This window comes from Olea europaea, chromosome 10, assembly GCF_002742605.1.
Source record: "Olea europaea var. sylvestris chromosome 10, O_europaea_v1, whole genome shotgun sequence".
NCBI lineage: Eukaryota > Viridiplantae > Streptophyta > Magnoliopsida > Lamiales > Oleaceae > Olea > Olea europaea.
Window position 1 is genome coordinate 25,387,624 of NC_036246.1, and position 21,661 is coordinate 25,409,284.

At 40.2% G+C, this 21,661-nt stretch overlaps 1 protein-coding gene and 1 pseudogene across 1 annotated transcript in view; one reads left to right on the forward strand and one right to left on the reverse strand.

Annotated features, from left to right (window-relative positions):
* Positions 1–4,514: 4,514 nt before the first annotated feature.
* On the forward strand, positions 4,515–18,719 carry LOC111400447 (annotated as a pseudogene).
* Positions 18,720–21,610: 2,891 nt separating this feature from the next.
* LOC111400448 (glycosyltransferase-like KOBITO 1) overlaps positions 21,611–21,661 on the reverse strand; it is an 8,863-nt gene continuing 8,812 nt past the window's right edge. The window contains exon 5 of the mRNA XM_023027864.1: positions 21,611–21,618. Coding sequence (XP_022883632.1) covers positions 21,611–21,618 — 8 coding nt within the window. The remainder of the gene's footprint in view (positions 21,619–21,661) is intronic.

Consider the following 21,661-nt stretch of genomic DNA (forward strand, 5'->3'; position numbering starts at 1 on the left):
CATATAAATAAAATTAATCATTTTCTAAAATTAAGTAGAAATGAAATCAGAAAAAATTAGATGTAAGTTATGCGATTGGCCGAGGTGAGTATAACTCTTTTCTTAAGATGAATTTGCCCCGCATCGGTGCTAAAGGTTTTTCGACAATCATCTCTCAGAATACAACGACCACGTCAAGCCATATGAGCACTTCAAATGACTTCAACCAACGAACTTGAACGGAATTCCCTCTCTACCAAGGAAATGCATGAAAATGCTATGGAATTAGAAAGGAGAGAATTGCAAGAGGAGAATGAACGCTCAATGCAATTGGTGTACCCAAAACCATGATTATCGAATCTGACCATTTCCATTTTTGAATTAAAACATGTGATTTTTCATATCGAACCTTGCATAAACCATATATATATATAATTAATCATTTTCTAAAATCAAGTAGAAATGAAATCAGAAAAAATTAGATGTAAGTGATGCGATCAGCCGAGGCGAGTATAACTCTTTCCTCAAGATGAATTTGCTCCACATCGGTGCTAACAATTTTTCGACAATCATCTCTCAAGATACAACGATCACGTCAAGTCATAGGAGCACTCCAAATAACTTCGAACAGGGAACTCGAACGAAATTCTCTCTCTACCAAGGAAATGAATGAAAATGCTATGGAATTAGAAAGGAAAGAATTGCAAGAGGAGAATGAATGTTCAATGCAATTGGTATACCCAGAATCATGTCCGTAGGGTTCTATTCATAGATGTAGAAAGGGTGCAAATAAAGTAGTGTGGGCCAAAACATACATCCTTTCAAAAAGCTGCAACACTTGGCCAAAACTTGCATTTTTTCGAAAAGTTGCAATACTTCATTTCTTCCAACTTTGGTACGCAATTTCTCATTTATTCGAAATTGGTTTCGAGATTCCAAATATACCACGATAATCTACTCGATGAGTAGAATAAGTTGGTCTATTTACTTTTGTAATTTGACCATCGGATCAAATCCGAATATTTGGTCGAAATTGACACGTAGTCACACCTTTTCATTTTCCACTTTTACATACTTTTTCATTTTCCAATTTTTGGTTAATTATTTGAACCAATTCCTACAGCCATAACACAAGCTGCCCATCGCAACTTGCATAAGATTTTGTAATAATTATTCAAGATCTACAGATAAAAATAAACTATGCATGAGCACGTTAATGAATTTAGCAATGTATTTTTTGTTTTCATTTTCGAAATTTCAGAAACAGAAACTAAACACCAGAAAATAAAGACTAACAAATAGGACCTCCAATAACATGATTTTTTTCTATTCAAATATTGAGCTGCTTGGAGGCATAAATCTTAATGTAACAAGTTGCCACGCATTTTCTATAACGTGATTTATACGGTAAGTGTACGGTGTCAAGTTTTGTAATATAATAATGGAGTTAAGAGTGTCGAATCTACAGGGACTATAATTTAATTTTTACTACATACTATAATTGTGCAACTTCTATTTTATCTAGACAAATAAAATTTGTAATCAATGGTGTTATCAAATCTAAGAGTAATCATTGTAACTAATTCAAAGAATATTATTTATATGAATAAATAAATATAAGAAAGGCTTAGGGAATGATTTCACCTAACTATCATAGTCATTTTTTTTCATGTTTAAAAGCAAGAACCCTAGTGTATTTCTCTCCTCTCTATAAAGTGTCGACTAGAAATTAATCATAGATTTCGATTTCAATATTTGTATTTCGAATTCAAATCGAGAATTTATCAAGTTCATGATTCTTTTATGATGTAAGTGTTATAGATACTATACTTTCTCTCGAAACCCATAAAATTTACGTTGTGACAATCTTATGATCTCCCCTAAATTTTCCTATCTCGAGTGTCAAAATCGACTGGCACCTATTCATTCAATTAGTAGTCAAATAATTGAAAGCATTAATTTTATGAAATAATTAAACATATGTGGAAAATTAAATAGAAATAACTATGATAAAGTTAAATTATAATCTAAAGTTTTTATTACAATAAAACTCTAGATTAGATGTTTAGCTCATGATAGAAGAATCAAATCTAAACATGTTAATGAATAACATAAAGAGAAGAAGAAGGATAAACTCTTTTGAAGCTTTAAATTGATTTATCATTTTGATGTTCTTCGTGTCTCAAGCTTGATTCCTTGATGTTAGTCATCTTGCTCTGTTGAATTGTTCTTTGAATTGTATGAATTGTAGGGTTGAATTCTCCCTTTTTTCTCTCCTCCAATTGTATTATTTGCCTCTTTCAATTTTGTTTCTAGCCGATTCAATTCTTGGAGAAAATAGGCTTTTGATCTTATATTTATAGTATTTTTGAAGTCTTGGATGAATTAGAGTTGAGTTGGGCCAAGAAAATAGTCCAAAAATGTTAAAAAAAAAAAAAACCTTCCCGCAAGATGGTGCCTCGGCGACACTGTAGCGGCACTAGGGCGCCCACTTCGGGTGGAAGACAATACTGCATATCTTTCAGTATTTTTGTCATAACCTTTTATCATGATATCCGATTAAGGCGATTCAAGATGAGTTGAAAAGATAATTCAAAGGACTACAACTTTGTTTCAGGTTTCATTTTCCAATTCGATCATTTTCTATGTTAGAAAATGGGTCTCAATATGAAAATAAAAATTCAGAGCAAATTTTATTGGGTTAGAAATTGATGTGCAATAATACTTTGATTACATTTGATCTCTTTGGCATCTTTCTTCATCCAATTGACCCTTAACACTTTCGAATCTCCATTGTGAGGTTCGACACATCTTTTGAGTATTTGTACTTTAGTCCTCGAAATTTGGATCTCTTACATTTAGCCCATTTTCTCCAAAATTTTCAACTTTTGCTTATTTCCTTCAATTTCATCAACATATATCATAATATCAAAACACACATTAAAATCCTCTAAAACTTGTAGAAATTAGCTAAATATCAAACTTAAATGGTGTCTAAAGTATGAGTGAAATATACTCATCACAAGCTTTAAATCTAGATCTGTTGCATGTGTTACTAACTTCAAATCTCACCATCACTGAAGTAAACATAATTTTTTGGATGCATATCCATTCTGTTGGGAAATTATTAATTTTTCATGTGGGCTGACATATCTAATTAATTGTGTATAAAGACTATTTTAAAGTTAAGCCCAAAATTAAAGTGATCTAATAAGTAATTGGGCTTAGGACATTTAAATAAAGTGTGGACCGAATTATATGTATAGAGGTCGAATTCCTTTAAAATTGTATTTTATGATGGACGAAATACATATGAAAACTATATATATAGGGTTATGGTCCTAATACATATGCAACTTCTCATTCTTTGTTTCATCCCATAAAACAAGAATTTAGAGTAAAGACACATTGAAGAGGAAGATCCAAAATCCACGATCAAGAACATGCTATCTACAATCAAGAATCAAGACTATGGATCAAGAAGCAAAACCAAGAACAAAAATCAAAGAATCCAAGGAGGCAAAATCCAATATTGAAATCAAGAAACCAATCAAGAAGGAATTCCAAGTTGATTTTGAAAATTCAAGATCAGGAACCAAGATCTAGTAATAAAGAATCATTCCCAAAGAAAAAAAAACTGCTGGTATGAAGAAACTTAAAACTTCTCCCTTTTATTTTTGGATGCATGTGTTTGAATCTTTCTTTTTGATATCTAGTACATGTACTGTACATATGGAAAATTGCTTTTGCAATAACTTCATACATACTTCTAATCCGTTCACTTGTTATACATTCTGAAATGCTTGTGGACTGTCACTTTAAGAGATATACAAGACATATTATATACTGCTTATCTTATTGCGAATTAGCGGGTGCAATTCTAGAAGACATAATTGTGTAAAATAAAAAAATAAAAAATTCAAGCATAGAATATTCACTTAAATCGAATACACACTTGCATGTTGACATCTTTCTTGCACTTGTCATTGACCGAAGCACTAAAAGGAATTGCTTTGGCTGTTTTCTTATGTGCGTGCGTGCGCGCGCGCGTGTGTGTATATTATTGGGTTATGGAATTTGGTGTTTGATTTACAAAGCAAGAACCCTTTTTGAGTTTTTGATACTTTTAGTGAGTGTAATTATAGAATGCTAGTGACAAGATTCATTACTTGCTGTTTTTCTTTTTGAGGGAAAAAAATGCGGAAGAAAATGGGTCTTTTCTTACATCGCATGGAAATGTGTTTTGATAGATGATATATTACAGTACGATTTAATCTACATGAGAAACGATGAAACATTTACATGATTTTATTTTCGATTAGGAGGGGTTTATTACTTTGAAGCTGCAATAAATAAATGAAATTAACCTTGCAAGTTATGATGTATTACCATGTCATGACATTGAAATAAGAGTGACCAGTTGTAGATAGTATTCTGTTGGTTTATTGTACTTCCTATTCAGTGTATTTTCAACCATCAAACGTGCTGCAGAACCCAGTATTTAATCCCGAGTTTAGATCCAGGGCCGAGGTGGCATGACCTCGACCCTTGATCTTGTAGCACATGGGGCCTGCGATTTCAAATCAGGGGCTGAGGTCACGCCACCTCGGTCCCTAGCTTCAAACCTGGGATTCAATCCCAGGATGAGAAGCATTATTAATCATTTACTTATTGTTTGAATTTAGACTGATAGGTAAGCAGAAGGGATACAACAATGAGATTTTGCGTGTTACAATGCATTTGCCTATTTTTTGAATAGGGTGAATCAGTTTTGGGCTGCTGATCAGGCACCTGGATTAATGCATATGCAAGAGAAACTGCCCAGTGAGAAACAGCTTGAAATTGCGATCAGGATACATGTTGATAAAAATAAGGGCCTGACGGTGCACTACGTGTATGAGAAAATGAAGAAATTTGGGCTGAGGCCAAAAGTCTAATGGTATAATAGAATAATGTATGCCTTAGTTAAGACCGATCATCTAGATTTAGCCATCTCTATTTATAATGATTTCAAGGAGGAGAGGTTGGTTGAAGAGAGTGTCACTTTGATGATTTTGATAAAGGGCTTGTGTAAAGCAAGATGGATGGAAGAAGTGTTTGACCTTTTAGGTCGGATGATGAATAATTTGTACAAACCAGATGTGTTTGCTTACACAGCAATGGTAAAAGTGTTGGTATCAAAGGGAAATTTGGAAGTTATTTGAGGGTTTGGGAGGAAATGCAGAGGGATGGGGTTTATCTTGATGTCATGGCTTATTCTACTTTATTACTGGCATTATGTGAAGGGAATCGGGTTGATAAAGGTTATGAATTGTTTAAGGATATGAAAGAGATGAATTATTTGATAGATGGAGCTTGTTGACCTTGCGAATTAGACCATCCACGTGGCCAATCAATAGCACTTCACGTAGTCCTCTTTGCGCACAATAACGAAGGGTCAGAAACACACGGTCGGAACCAATGAGGGTGGTGGCGACCGCATACACTCCAATGATCAAGTCAGTGATCGGTGATCGGAACAATGCTCAAATCGTGCAAGAGAGTGGGGAGAAGAATAGATATTTCTTGTGTGTGGAGAGCTAAGTCTAGTCTGAATTTCATTACCTTTGTCTCTTGTCGAACATTGGGTATTTATAGACAAGGAGCACCGTTGATGTTGAACACATGTATGCATCTGACGGTGTGAGACGTCTGCTCGTAGGCGTCAATCAGCCGCGTTTAGAGTGGGCGGGTTATTAATTCTCCTGAGTTGAGTTGACATAAAGTTGATGTCACATCAATTAGACCCGTGGAGATGTCACATCCATAGAGGATCCTGACATAGATCTTCTGAAACTGGCGGCAGAGGGATCTATTATGGGAGCACCTCGGATTGCCAAAGCGCTTTGGTTCCAGGGGGCGCTTCGGTTGCTTCAATAGGTTCAGTTGGTGTCATATGTGCGTTATAGTGTAAGTTGAAGTTCAACCGAGGTCGACATCGCTTCAGAACTGCCTCATAGGGACACGTGGCACCTCGTGGAAGAGTGGAAGTGACGTGCCGAAGTGGTTTGGTGAGGGGCATAACATGGTTCTCCAAGTTCATGCATGAATATTCATATCATGGATGGACTTGTTTGTCCGATTATGTTGGCCTAAGAGGAGATTTGCTGTAATACTCCGAATTTTGTACTCATTTAATCTTTAGAATAGCAATTTAACTTTTCAAAATTTAGTATGACCAAAAAAATTATTTATGGTTGCCAAATTTTGCATTGGTTGATTTATTAAAAGTTTTTCCAAATAATTTGTTAATTAGGGGTTTGGGATAAATGTCCATTTTACACCTAATTACTAAAGTTAAACATTGTTTCTCCAACTCGGCGGAAAATTAATTAAACATATATGCATGAAGTGTTTTAAATTTAAGCATGAGGTGACTAACTAATGCATGAGGTGTTTTAAATTTAAGCATGGGGTGACTAACACGAGGTGTTTTAAATTTAAGCATGAGGTGACTAACTAATGCATGAGGTGTTTTAAATTTAAGAAAATGAAACCATGCAGCCTACACATGTTGAATATCTTGAAGAGTCACCCAAAATTTATCATTTTTCTCATCTATAAATAGATGTGTTGCTGCCCTTTATTTCCCTTGCATGAAAAACAACTTATCACTTGTTTAAAAAAAGGGCAGAAAACGTGAGGGAAGAAGAGGACCAGCCTAGCATTTCTCAATTCATTTTCAACCAAGATTTCTTCAAGTTTTATTGTAAGATACTTTCTATACTTAAGTGGTATGATTTCATGGTAATATTTATGCTTAAACTATGCATGAAAAACCATAATATGAATGTGGTGGACAAGACCACAAAGTTAGATATCTATTTATGTCTTAGGACAAGTCCGAAGGGCACCGACAAGCCGGAATGTGCAAGTATGTGTTTGATTGCATTCTTTTGTGTAGTATTAACATGTTATAATCCAAGCATGGTATCTTACTGAGTATTCTTTATACTCATAGTGTTCTATACTAAATTCTCAGATTCATAATTGCGGAGTTGGTGGAAGTCAGTCGGCATAATTGATGATGGGTTAGGGACAAGGTTGTTTTGCATTGATGTTTTGTTCGACTGCTTTCCATTTGTTTTCTTATGGTATTGTATTAAAAAATGTATGAGACATGATGTAATATGGTACCGGAAGTAAATTATGCAATTATATCTTCTATGTTGTGTTAAGAGACCTTTTTTTTTTAAATTCTCCTTGCAAGTGACAAAAGGCAGAAACGGGACAGTTTTTGGGTCAACTTCAACACATTATTTTTGACACCATAAATGTTCATTTGAGACTTTGAAAATATTATTTCTTTCCTCATTGAGTTGTCTTAATATGGGCATAAGAATTACTCAATTTGGATATCTGTAGCCTGAGATATGAATTTTTAAATGTTGAAGGGTCAAATCTGAAATTTCGGTGCAATACCTCATTGTTTTCAGTAAAACGCCCATATTATATGATCTTGGAAATTTTTTATATTTTAACCTAAGAACTACTTGAAAATATCTTTCTAATGTCATAAATTTCATAGAAAACGGAATTGGGATGGATTTTATAAAAATAGTCGAACTTGCTGTCCCAACTAACCGTGGCAGTGCAGAGTCCGTATATGTAAAGTATAATTTCTTGTTGACATGCGCTTCTGCGGGCCATTAAAAATTTATGAGAGACATTTTACCAAGTTAAAAATAAGTTTCTAACATATAATACTTCTACTTAAAAGTATTTACATGTACCAAAGGCAAAAGCTATTATGTGTTGTACGTGACACTCGAAACTTAAGTTCGGGGCGTCATATTTGCAGTATCTAATGAAGTATTGATGTCAAAGGGTAAAGTGATTAGGTGTGTCAAGGCTTTCCGATCGGGGCGTATTGTTAAACCGAGTCGATGTGGGTAGGGGGTCTTCTCGGTGGGTAGTTCATTGACTAATGAGGGGAAGTTAGATTTTGCTCGAGGCGTATGAGTTGTGACGCTACATGCGGAAGGAGACCTAAAGGGATGACGCGTTGGAAGATGGCCAAAGCTTCGTAAAGCTTGGAGAAGCAGCGAACGAGGTGATGATCCACAAGGGACACCCTGTCAGGTGCATCGAGATTGAAGTTGAGTGAGGTACTCATCTGCCACCGATGCGCTGACCAACATGGGACGACGCATTGGGCATTGATTGAATTTAGCATTTCGTTTAAACAGTCAAGATTTAGGATGCGATGAATGGCCAAGATTGACAGTTTTTGAATTGAACAGCATACATCATCTAAGGTTCCTTATAAAAAGGCGCCTTATTGCCATTTGGAAGCTTTACTTTTGCAAACTCAACAACTCTCATTGCTCTTAAATTCTTTGGAAATCTCTGGCAATTTTTCGAGATCTTCTACAATTTTCAATGACTTTGGGGCATTAGTTTGAGCTTTCCGGTGGCAAGATATCGATTTCAGTCTATTTTTATAAGTATCTCTTGAGTTTTTCATAATTTTTTATTGAAAAACATGGCCTCTGGGAGGGAACTGGAAATGGTTAGGGTGGATGAGCCCACGTTGGTGACATTCTCCGAACTATCTGAGGCGATTTTGGTGGGGGGAGGGAGGAAGAAGAACCTTTGGAAATGACCTAATAGTCCATTAAACACTCTGTGTATTAGGGGGCGTCTGATTACCAGTCCATATTGAAGCCTGTCAACCTCGATAAACTTAGGAAAGACTATAGGATTCCAGATAGCGTGCATCTAATACTCCCTGAGCCCGACGAGCAAGCTTGCTATCTGAAGCCAGGGTGTGCGGCCATTAGCAAGGCAGTACTGAGGGCGGGGCTTAGGTTACCCATTCACCCCTTTTTTAGATACGTATTAAGGTCATATGGTCTAGCTCCGACTCAGTTAAACTCGAACTCCTGGAGCCAGATGGTGGGGTCATGAATATTATGGAAGGAGGCGTCTTATGGGGTGGAGATGCACTTTTTCGTCTTCCAAACTATGTACATACCCAAGGTTGCAGCGAGGGAATAAGACAAAAGGGTGGCATTACTTAACCTCCTGGGGGGCCCATACTCCATTCGTTCTCGACTTGCCGAGCTCTACAAAAGACTAGAAGAGTTCGTGGTGCTGGACTTCAGGGAGGTGGGATACGATGGAGGGAGACTCCCTAGCGCCTCTGATAGCACCAACAAAATACTCCACTCTTAATGAGTACTGAAACTTTGAATTTACTTGCATTTCCATTTCTTTCAGTTCGGATTTTAACTTGTTTGTTTTGTCCAGGTACACTTTCTCAGTGCGAGCTGTCGACGAAAGATTTCGACACTATTTGCATCGTATATCAGCTTTCTCCACAGAGGAGATCCTATAATGAGCTGATAAGGAAGAACATCCATTTTGTAGAGCACAAACTGATGGCATCCCAGGGTAAGCGTTGAGGTTACTTCATTATAGTCGAGAGTCAAAGTGTTCATACTTGTACTAATTTTTTATTTCGTTGCAGATGACTTCAATAAAAAGAGGCCTGTGAGGCCAGATTTTGAGACTATCCAGAGGATGATGGCCGAAGCAAGGCCCTGAAGATGCGCTTCTCTGCCTACAGGATGATTTAGTGGCTACGAGCAAGCAGCTCCAGCCGGTTGGTGGAGAGGAAGAGAAGGCTGGGGCTTCACTTCTAAGAAGGGGAAAGGGCTGCCCTGGTTTTTTGTCAAACCACAATTCCAACCGGGATGGCCATAAGGGAGAAGAGAGTTCTTCTGCCCGAAGCTGCTCCTGCTGCTGCTCCGGCTGATGCGCCACACCATGCAATCCCACTTACACAAGTGTCGGGGCAGCAGAGGAAGAAGAGGGCCCATGTGGAGAAAGAGGCGGACTTCTTGGGCACTAACAAGGAGAAGCCGGTGAGGGAGGTGTTGGAGGCCTTGCCTTCGGAGACATCGGTGGTGGCCTTGGTCCACAGCAAGTATTAGACCGAGGACTGGAAAGATCATACATCTCCCTATACCACCGAGGACCTGGTTATTGCAAATAGTGCTTGTATCGCCTGGCCCTAAGTACAAGTGTTCAGCTTGAAAGCTTGGTCAAGGACCTAAGGGCCAAAAATGAAGATCTGACGAAGCATCTAGAAGTGAACCTTCTCCATGTAGAGATGATCCATGGGGCTGAGGCCAAAGCTTCGGAGGAGAAGCAGAAGAAGTTGGAGGTAGAAGGCCAACTGGGGCAGGCAAATGCTGACGTGGAGAAGCTAAGGAAGGAGCTTCATGAGATAGAGTGCCAGGTGGCTGTTCTAACCAGGCGAATTGATTACACCAATGAGCACCACCATTTCGCCACTGAAGCTCTGGAGGCCTCCAATAAGGAAAAGGCCAAGTTGAGACAGCGGGCTGAACCCCAGGCTAAGGAGATCGATTCTTTGAAAGCTGAGGTAAAGGCGACGAGAGAGTCAACAGTGCAGAACATCATTGACCATTTCGAAGAGCACTCACTGTATGACAACTTTGCCAACTTCTGGGCTTCTTGGAATGCCCAAGCGATGTTGGATCGCCTAAGGGAGGTCCACCCTACTCTGGACTTAACTGCTTTGGAGACAGAGTTCGGTGGACCTACTGGAGGTCGACCAGATAGGGCTATCGAGGAAGCTACTGAGGCTCTCCAGGAGGTCGAGACAGAGGCGAGGGAGGAGACAGTGGTACATGTAGATTAAAACAATTGTAATGGCTCCGACGTATTTGTAATACTTTTGATATTAATGAAAATGAATTTTTTTGCCAAATGTTGACACTTCTTTCGTTTGTGTTGAACTATTTGTACTATTATAATTTGATCAATGCTTTAAGAATCAAACGTTACCATCAATAACCGGTTGTGGCACAACATGATTAACCCATAGAGCATAACGACGAACTGAAGCTTCGTAAATCACTTAAATTCAATAATTATGCACCAAGGCAATTTAAGCGCTGTCAGATAAGATATAGCAGCTTGTGGATCATAAGCAGGCCAGACCGGAACATTAATTCATTGGTAGTACTTTCTTAAGTGTTTAATGTTCCATTCGTGAGGCAGTACTTTCCCTACCATATCTTCAATTTCATAAATTCTGGGTCGAGATTCTTTGACGATACGGTATGGGCCTTCTCAGTTCGGTCCAAATACTCCGGAACCCTTTGGTTTTGATGACAGAAACACCCTTTTGAGTACCAAGTCACCTAAACGTAGAGTTCGGCTTCTGACCCTTGAGTTATAATAGCAGGTCATCTTCCTTTGATATGCAACCAGTTTAACTTGGGATGAATCTCTTCTTTCTTCCAGGAGATGGAGTTTGTATATTCTCACTTTGTCATTGTTGATCTCATTGAAGTTTATACAATGATGTGAAGGGACTCCCACCTCGACTGGGTTTATGGCCTTGGTTCCATAAGTCATGGAGAAAGGAATTTCTCTTGTTGCGGTTCGGCTTGATGTTTGTATTGCCCAGAGGAAATGGAGAAGTTCATTGACCCATGCTCCTTTCGAGGCATCAAGCTTCCTTTTCAGGGTATGCTTGATCATCTTGTTGACTGTCTCGACTTGCCCATTTGCTTGGAGGTGATGAGGTGTTGAAAAGTCTTTCCATATGCTGAGTTCGTCACACAAATCTCTCATCTTCTTGTTATTGAACTGCCTTCTATTATCAGACACTAAGGAGTAGGAATGTCGAACCTATAGATGATTTTCTTCCAGACAAACATTGTGGTGTTCGCCTCGGTGATTTTAGCTAGAGGTTCAGCTTCGACCCACTTAGTGAAGTAGTCAATGGCGACAACGGCAAAGTTTGCACTCCCTTTTCCTTTTGGGAGGGGGCTAATGAAGTCTATACCCCATTAGGCAAAGGGCCATAGGCTGGTGACTACAGAGAGTTCCTGAGAAGGTTGTCTCTGAACATTGACGAACCGTTAGCACTTGTCACATCTTTGAACAAATTGACAGGAATCCCTTTTCAGGGTCGGCCAGAAATAACTTTGTCGAAGTACCTTGTGTGCCAGGCTGCTCCATCGGAGTGGTTACCGCAAACCTCCTCATGAATTTCTCTTAGAAAGTACATGGCCTCCTCCCCCTCCAACACACCATATTAGGCTTGATGAGAAGCCCCTTTTATACAACACATCATTTTGAAATATGAAGTGAGCAGCCCTTCTTCTCAACCTCTTTGCTTCGTTCTTTGAGAGTGGTAGTGATTAATCTTTGAGATAGGCTATAATAGGTTGCATCCAGGGTGGGTTACTTTCAATCCACATTACCTCTTCACCTCCAGAGATGGAGGGCTTGGGTAGGCGCTCGATTGGAAAGATTCTCAGCAGCTCAGAATCTTTGCTACTGGTAAGTTTGGACAGGACGTCCGCATACATAATTTCAAGGCATGGGACCTGGACCAGTTCGAACCTCTAGAAGTGGGGGACTAAGCTCAGAACTAGCTTCAAATAAGCAGTCATGCCACTGTCTATGACCGCAAATCTTCCATTGACCTCACTCACCACAAGCTGTGTATCACTACTGGCTTGTAATCTTTCAATTTGCATCTCTTTGGCCAACCTGAGGCCTGCTAAAAGGGCTTCTTACTCTGCGGCATTGTTCGAGGCCTTGAAGCTAAACCTGATTAAGTAGTTTAGCTCATGGCCCTCTGGGCTTTCCAGAACAACTCTAGCTTCGGAGCCGCTTTCTTCTAACGATCCATCCACAAATAGCTTCCATGTTGGGAGATCTGCTGGGTCCATTGTTGCCTCAATTTCTGGGGTTTTGGAGAACTCAGTACAAAAACCGCGAGGGCCTAACTCTTGATGGCACTTCAGGGTTTAAATAACAGGTCAAATTCACCGAGCTTAATTGCCCATTTTAACAGTCAACTTGAAGCGTCTATTTTTTGTAGCACTTGTTTCAGTGGGAAGTTGGGGAGCACTTTGATCGAATGACCTGAAAGTATGGCCTCAGCTTCCTTGACGCGGTAACCAGGGAGAGTACAAGTTTTTTCATGTCTGGATAGCGAGTCTTTGCTGGCAACAGGGCTTTGCTGATGTAGTATACTAACAGTTGACGTGCCTCTTCTTCCCTGGCGAGCACTGCACCGACTGCTTCGTCCAAAACTACCAAATAAAGCAGGAATGTCTCATGTGGTCTAGGTTTAGACAGTAGGAGTGCCTCTCCCAAGTTCACATTCTTCGGTCCATTAAAACTTCTTCCCCTACTTCAGAACCTTGAAGAAGGGTAGCCTCTTATCAGTGGCCTTGAAGATGAAGCGACTGAGTGCAGTAATTCTTCCATTAAGGCTTTGCACCTCCTTTGGCTTCTGAGGTGACTTCATCTCTAATAAGGCTTTTATCTTCTCGGGGTTTGCCTTAATTCCTCTTTGATTCACAATGTATCCCAAAAATTGACCGACGCTACCTCAAAGGTGCACTTCAGCAGATTCAACTTCATTTTATATTTCCTCAGAATTTGAAAAGTGGTGTCCATGTGACTTACGTGGTCCCTTGCGTAGAGGCTTTTGACCAGCATGTCATCAACATAAACTTCCATAGTTTTTCCAATGAGGCCGGCGAACATCATATTGACCAACCGCTGGTATGTGGCGCCGACATTTTTCAATTCAAAGGGCATTACCTTGTAGCAATACAATCCTCGATCTGTGATGAATGATGTTGCTTCTTCATCAGGTCGGAACATGGGTGTTTGGTTATACCCTGAATAAGCATCCATGAAGCTAAGGAGTTCATGTCCAGTAGTAGAGTCCACGAGTTGGTCTATCCTTGGGAAGGGAAAGCTGTCTTTTGGGAAAGATTTGTTCAGGTTGGTGAATTCAACGCATACCCTCCACTACCCGCTGGATTTCTTTACAAGCACTGGGTTGAATATCCACTTCGGATAAATGACTTCTCTGATGAAATCATTGCGACTTAGCTTGTCGACTTCTTCCTTCAACGCCTCATATCTTTTTGAATTGAGGGCTTTCCTCTTCTGCTGATGCGGCATACAGGTGGGATTGATATTCAAGTGGTGGCAGCTGACCTTTGGGTCTATTCCCACCATGTCTTTGTACTTCCATGCGAAGACATCCAAATTCCTTTTTAAGAAGCTCAACAGTTCTTCTTTCATCTTCAAGGGTAAGGCTTTCCCTATTCGCAAGACCTGAGCGGGGTCTTGAGAGTTGGCAGGGAAAAGTTCGAGTTCTTCCATAGGGTTTGCACTCGGTTGAGACTCAATGATTCGAGAATCTAATTCATCGAGAGGGTGCCCTTCTTCAGGGGTCTTGATCATGTCGACGTCTTCTCCCTGTTCGGGGGTGTGCCCTTGTTCAGGGGCATAAAGCATCTCTACATTCGTGTTAACATTTGTTGCATCGGTTATTATCACATTCACAGTGCGAGGCTCAGATTTTCGAAGGGAGTTGAGGTAACATGATCTCGAGCCCATCTGGTCGCCTCAGATCGTCGCGATCTCATGCTCAGTTGGGAACTTCATACGTAAGTGGTGAATGGAGGTCACAGCCTAAAGGTCCTTTAGTGTAGGTCGGCCCAGTACCCCGTGATAAGCTGATCTGTGATCCACCACTAAGAATTCTATGAAGTGATAAGCCACTAGGGATGCTAATCCCATCTCAACAAGTAAAGTGATTCGCCCTTATAGGATGATACTATCACCAGTGAATCCGAATATTGGGTCAGCCATGGGAACCAAGCCATGCTCAATCTGTATCTTGTCAAAGGTCAATCCAAAGAGTATATTTACTGAGCTTCCATTGTCAACGAGTATGTGCTTGAGTCCGTTTCGAGCCACAATAGCTCTTACTACCAACGCATCGCAGTGGGGGTCATGAACACCTTGCGAATCTTCTTGAGAGAAGGTGATTTGAGCCATTCTGTTGGTTTGGGACTGGTTGACAATGTATGTAATCATTGGCGGGTCTTTTGCTTCCCTTGTATAGTTCCTTTGTGCGTTTCTAGTATTACCCCGATGTGAGGTCTTCCAATGATTGCATCAATTTCCTGAATAGTATCACCTCTGGTGGCTGGGACCTAGCTCCTTTACCTAGATTCTCCTCTAGATCTATCCCTTGTTTCCCTCCTTTCAAGGTGATTGATCCTGTTGTCGCCTCGACTCCCTGTTGGGAGAAGCAGACCTCGGGGGTGTTCATGATAATGATCCCTCTTGAAGGATAATGAGTTGCTTCGATTTGAGGATCGAGGCACGTCCCTACATTCGCTAATGTTATGGCCATAGAATTGGTAGAATGTGCAGAACTTTGCCCCTTCCAGGGCCTGTTTGGCTGCTTTTTTTTGTGTCGGTTGTTTGTTCTTTCGGATGGCCCCACTTCGGTCGGGGCATTTTCATAGGCCAGTACTGGCACAATATTTAGGGTGGTTGAAGCTAATGCTTGTCCAGATGTGGGGGTTACAGTATGACCCACCTGGGTCCATTGCTGGGTGATGAGGTATACCGCTGGTCCTTGACCTATCTGCCTATGAGGCGAAGGAAGTCCCTGAGCTGTACGGTTCTGGTGGTCAATCATCTCCTCATTGACGATTTCCACTCTCATCATCTCAACCAGTTCATCATAAATACCTAGATTCTTGCTTCACACATCTCTCCAGAACAATGTGTTCATGTTGAGGCCTCCTTTCAGAGCTGATAGGGTTTCTATATCCGTGACTTGTTTACCTATGTGATTTCATCAGTAAATCTGGCGAGATATCTTTTCAGCGTCTCGCCAGGAGCTTGCCTCATATCTTGTAGGCGTTACACTGGAGCCTTCCTTTCCCTTCGTGAGGGATATTAGTTCAGAAATGCCTTATTCAAATCTGGTCAACTTCTGATGCTTAGAGATGTAGCCTGCTGTACCACACCTTGGCAGCTCCGATAAGGGTTAGATGGAAGGCCTTTCATTTTAGTGCTGGTGAGGCTCCTCTGAGACTCATCTGCGTCATGTACTTAGTGAGGTGTTTTTGTGGGTCCTCATTTCCGTCATACTCAGGGATTTTAGGGGGCATGAAGTTTGCAGGTATTGGGAAGCTTCGAATTTCTCTGAAGAAGGAGAGGTTGTTATCCTCGTCATCAATTTCGTAAGAGCCTTCCCCCTCTAACGCATTCTGGGGAGGTTGAGGTATCCCTCTCCGACTGCCCCAGTCCACTAGGTTCCTCCTCTCCTACCTATTTCTAGGTGGAGGGGGAGCTTCTTGTTCTTCTTCTTGCTCCTGCTCCTGCTCCTGCACATGCTAGGCTAACCTCTATATGAAGAGGACCCTATTGCTAGAATTTCGCTCTATCTGGTCAAAGACACTAACCGATCTTTGAGGCTCATATTCTGGTGGGATGTTTTTACCCAACTGTGGTTCTGCCATGTGAGTGCCTTGGGTATAGGAAGTGACATCCACTCCCACTTCTCTCTCAATGGGATGTTCTCTGTGGTGGCTTGGATCACCCCGGCCATGAGATGCTGAATTTTGTCCTTGAGCTGGGTGTAGCTCTTGTGGCATTGGGAAGCCCTGCTGACCCTGGGCTTACATAAAGAACTCGTGCATCGCTATATTTTGGCCCACAATATCTCTCATACCTGCGGATATCTAAGCCATTCCTTCAGTTAGTGCTGCTGTTCTGTCACCTTGACGATGCCGATGATGGGTATCCAATGTGTGACATTTGTCCGGAGCACCTGTTCTTCATAGGTGCCCTTGAGTTCAGGATTTGCATCTTCATTGCTGTAACTCATTTTCTTCTCTTTTTCAAGGGTATTAGGAACTTTTGGATTGTAGGTCGACTTGATCCTTTTTCAAGAACGTCCCCTTTTCAAGGTAAGTCGATGGTTCTCCGATGGCTTTTCCGGTGGTAAATGGGGAACTCTTTGACGGAATTTTCCCACAGACAGTGCCAATCTATTGATCTTGAGAATTGGACCCTCCACGTGGCCCACTGATAGCACTGCACGTAGTCCTTCCTGCGCACAATAATGAATGGTCAGAAGCACACGGTCGGAACCAATGGGGATGGTGGCGACCGCATACACTCCGACGGTCAAGTTAGTGATCGGTGATCGGAACAGTGCTTGAATCGTACAAGAGAGTGTGGAGGAGAATATATATTTTTTGTGTGTAGAGAGCTAAGTCTAGTCTGAATTTCATTACCTTTATCTCTTGCAAAACCAAGGGTATTTATAGACGATGAGCACCGTTGGATGTGGAACACATGTATGCATCTGACGGTGTGAGNACATAAAGTTGATGTCACATCAATTAGACCCATGGAGATATCACATCCATAGAGGATCTTGACACAGATCTTCTGAAACTGGCAGCGGAGGGATCTATTAAGGGAGAACCTCATATTTCCAAATCGCTTCGGTTCCAGGGAACGCTTCAGTAGGTTCAGTTTTTGACGTATGTGTGTTATAGTGAAAGTTGGAGTTCGGCCGAGGTCGGCATCGCTTCGGAATTGGCGTGCCGAAGTAATATGGTGAGGGGTGTAACAGAGCTATTTATGGGTCTTTAATTGAAGCATATGTGGCATATTAGAAGGTCGGTTCGGCTTGTGATTTGCTAAAAGATTTGATGGACTCAGGATACAGGGCTGATTTGTCAATATGGACCATGTTATGAGTAAAAAATGGGATACAAAATGGGTTACAAAATCAACAAGTGGCGGCCATTGATTGGAGGCCGCCCCTCCAATAGGGGGCACCACTTGTTGATTTTGTGACTCATTTTGTACATGATTTAGTACAAGTAGAATAATCCTTGTCAATATATAACTCCCTTATCAAAGGTCTATGCAGCGTGCAACAGGTTGACAGGGCTTATAAACTTCTCCAAGTAACAATTCAAGAGGATCTCCAGCCAGATTTTTCTACTATGAATCCTATCTTGGTTTCTTATGCAGAGTTAAAAAGAATGGATGAATTTTGAGCATTGCTTGCACAAATGCAGAAATTGGGTTATTGTGTGATTGATGATCTGTTGAAATTCTTCTCTTTTATGGTGGAGAAGGATGACAGAGTAACATTGGCTTTAGAAGACTTGAAAAAGAAAAACTTTCGTACTGTTTCAGTTTACACTATATTATGGAGTCTCTGCTCAAGGATGGTGAAGTGAACAAGGCATTAGAACTGTTTCGTGAGCTCAATGATTCTGACTTGGTTCCTGACTCGATAACTTGCAGTAATGCAATTCTATGTTATGTTGAAACTGGATATATACATGAAGCCTGCACGTGTTACAACAGGATTATAGAATCCTCTTCAATTCCTTCGATTGATGCCTATTATTCTCTTGGTAAAAGCCTTTCCATAAAAGGAGAAGTAGATGCAGTCACAGAACTTGCTCGTGACTGTTTAGCCCATGTTACAAGTGGTCCGATGGAATTCAAGGTCACCCTCACAATTATCCATGTCTGCAAATTAAATAATGCTGGAAAGTTAATTGACGTTGTCAATGAAATGGTGGAACAGGGTCGCCCTCCAAACAGTGTTATATATGCAGCTATCATCGATGGCATGTGCGAGCATGGAACAACTGAAGAGGCAAGGAAAGTATTTGCAAGTATGAGGGACCGCAAATTCCTAAGAGAAGCAGATGAAATAGTTTGTGATGAGATACTTATAGACCACATGAAAAAGAAGACGGCAGACTTGGTGTTATCTGGGCTGAAATTTTTGGGTCAGGAATCAAAATTAAAGGCAAAGGGCTGTACAGTCCTGTCAAGTTGAGAATGTAAAGAGGTAGGGAACCTATCAACCTGTTAACTTCTAATATTCACACCTGTCAACTTACAGATAAACCTGATAACAAAAAATCTGAGTCACGCTTCAACCAGACCTACTGATCTTGAGTTTATTTTGTTTACGACTTGATTCTTTGATGCAGTCCTTGCTTTAGTATTGAGGATGAAGTTATTTCATGATTAAATTCAATTAAGTCGTACTCCTATGGATATTTATTAGATTCAAACCACCAGTGCATAGTTTTGAATATGTAGTTTCAGGGGAAAATGTAAAGTTAAAAATTTGAATACACGTAACACTAGATATTAGTAAACAAATTTCTGCATGACAAGATTCGTACTTTGTTTTGAAGAATTAAGTAGATGAGGTTTGTACTTAAAATTTATGTGATTCTTTTGAACAGAAAACAAGAATTGACATGGTTCTTTTATGCAGTAGTTTTACAAAAAGAGATCACCTCTCTCTCTCTCTCTCTCTGGAAAATTAGGATCTTGGAAAAGCCACAACTTGCCTGATCTTGTCTAGTAAATTGTGTTCATTTACAGTTTGTGCTGTAAGTTTAATCATCTTAATATCCTAAACGGATCATTGTTGTCAATATGAGGAGTTCTGTTAATTTGCTGGAAAATGAGAGAACAATTGGTGGACTTATTGCCGTATGAGACTTTGGCACAATTGGAGATTCTTGGACTGTGGAAGCTTATTGAAAATGCATAATTCTGGGGTTCAGCTTTCTCCTTTGTGGGGTCTGTATTCATGTGTTGCAGATTTTTCATTTTCATGTGGAGCTTAAGTGCAGCAATGGATTGGTGAACCTTTAAAAGTACAGCTGAGCTTTATGAAGTTCTTTTTCTTGTTCTGAAGTTTGGATATAGAAACAATTGAATAGAATCGTGACTGCATCATCATACACATGATACTTGAAAATTATTTGAAAGTAGTAATTGCAGTAATACTGCTGTCTAGACTCTAAAAAGAAGTTTTGCAAGTGCGTCCTTAGCGGTGAATAGTTCTGCTCAGAGCTATTTTTGCTTCATTTCAGCGTGTCGCCTCACCTAGAGTTACATTTTATCTCTGCTTGGAATATAATAACCTGTATTCCACACCCCCAAGGAATTCGTATCTTATGTTTCTCATTTTTTTGATCGTTAAATGTAAAATTCCAATGATCAAAACTTATTTACAAGTATACCAGGCATACCCGAGCAATCAAAGATCAAGTACAAATACAATTACACTGGACCTACCCCGACAGTCCTTTTTACAAATACAATCTTTCACATTTTTACTTTCATATGGGTTGCTAAAAACTGGCGTGCTCTCATCATAATTCTTTCCCATGTGAGAGCTGGGTGGAATTCGATCTAGTTTCTTGGAAAAGCTAAATGAATTGCATCTTATATCAAGGCAAGTTCTTGAAGCATATTGTTTCTGGAGATGATTTCAGGGTTGCGGAGACCATCATACAGGGATCAGTATGTAAGAGAGATGCAAGTGATTGCTTTTGTTGAGTTTGAGGTGCAGTTCTGAGTTGGATTAAGTTGATGGGTAATCATAGGGGACTGATATCGGCCAACGAGTATTTTGAAAGCAAATTCATGGTGAAAATTTCTGAAAATTATGTTGAAGTTTTTCTTCTTGTCTGCAGTTTCATTTGCTGTTTCAATGATATTCTGCTGCTTCCAATGCTTCCAAAACGCCTTTATCACGGGATAACTCTGAGCTGGTAGCCTGGTACTTATCTGATCTGGTCATTAACACAACATTAGGCTTCATAAAATTTGCCCGGTCTATATATGCAATTTCTTTTCTTTGCTGGCTCATTGTTAACTTAACAAGCTCTTTCAGTGATCCTGTGGATTGCAGTCCCTCCTTAGAGCTTCGTTCTGTGATGGAAATATGTGGTAAAATTATCGTCATTCACGCGAGCAACTCTGATCAGCAATTATATCTTTCTTGCTGTTAGCACCTCACTGGAAGTCATGGTTATGGTATGGGCATCGCATTGCCCCATTCCAATGCCTTTGGTTGTATATGCCTGTGAGTGGCAGCTTCAGCGGAGATGGAAGCAAGGCAGTGTTGGTTTACTTGATGGTAACCTTGTTGGGCGGAATTGGCCTAAATGCATGGGGACGGAAGGGAAGGTCGCAGGCTACTAACCAGCTAGTAGACTAAATCAGTGAGCCAGTTTGGGGGTGGATTTGGTGACATGAGAAGCAACTGATTGGAGGCTGTTGCTTGCAGGCTCTTGTATGGGCAACTTCAGCCTCGGTGGACGCGTATTGTGGCCAGATGGCTTTTGTTAGTAGTTGGAGGTGTTAGCTGCTTATATTCGATTATGCTACATGCACATCACAGTTTACAGATTTGTTTTTGTTGATGTGATGCCAAAATTTGATTGGATCAAATTCTCATCAACCAAATAAGAAAAAGTAAAATTTTCCCACTATTTTTTTTTTGTTGGTTGATACCTTATCAATCCATGATAGATTATGTGAGTGATGATGTAAAACAAGCTTTTTTCACTTATATTTATGTACAGTGGAGCAAAGGCCGGGTAGAAACATCAGGGTTGGCGCACGTCTTCTATCCTTCAGACGAATTTCATGTATTGAGAGCAAAAAAAGTTGGGTTTTTCCGTATATGCTGTGTTCTATCTATCTTCATCTTGTACTTTAAACTATTGTCGCATGGCATTTTGAGTGAGACGTAGGCTGAATGCATGTGATATTGCAGTGGCGGCTACTTGAGTTTGGCTCTGTGACACTTCCCGGGATACGTATGTGATGTATGTAATGCTGGTTGATAATGATAGATAAAGAATTTGCCCAATAAAATTTCAATTGCACTATACAACTAAAATAAGCCGGCTGATCAATGCTAGAAATCTGTACATAATCCACAATTATCAGCATATCTAAAACATCGAGT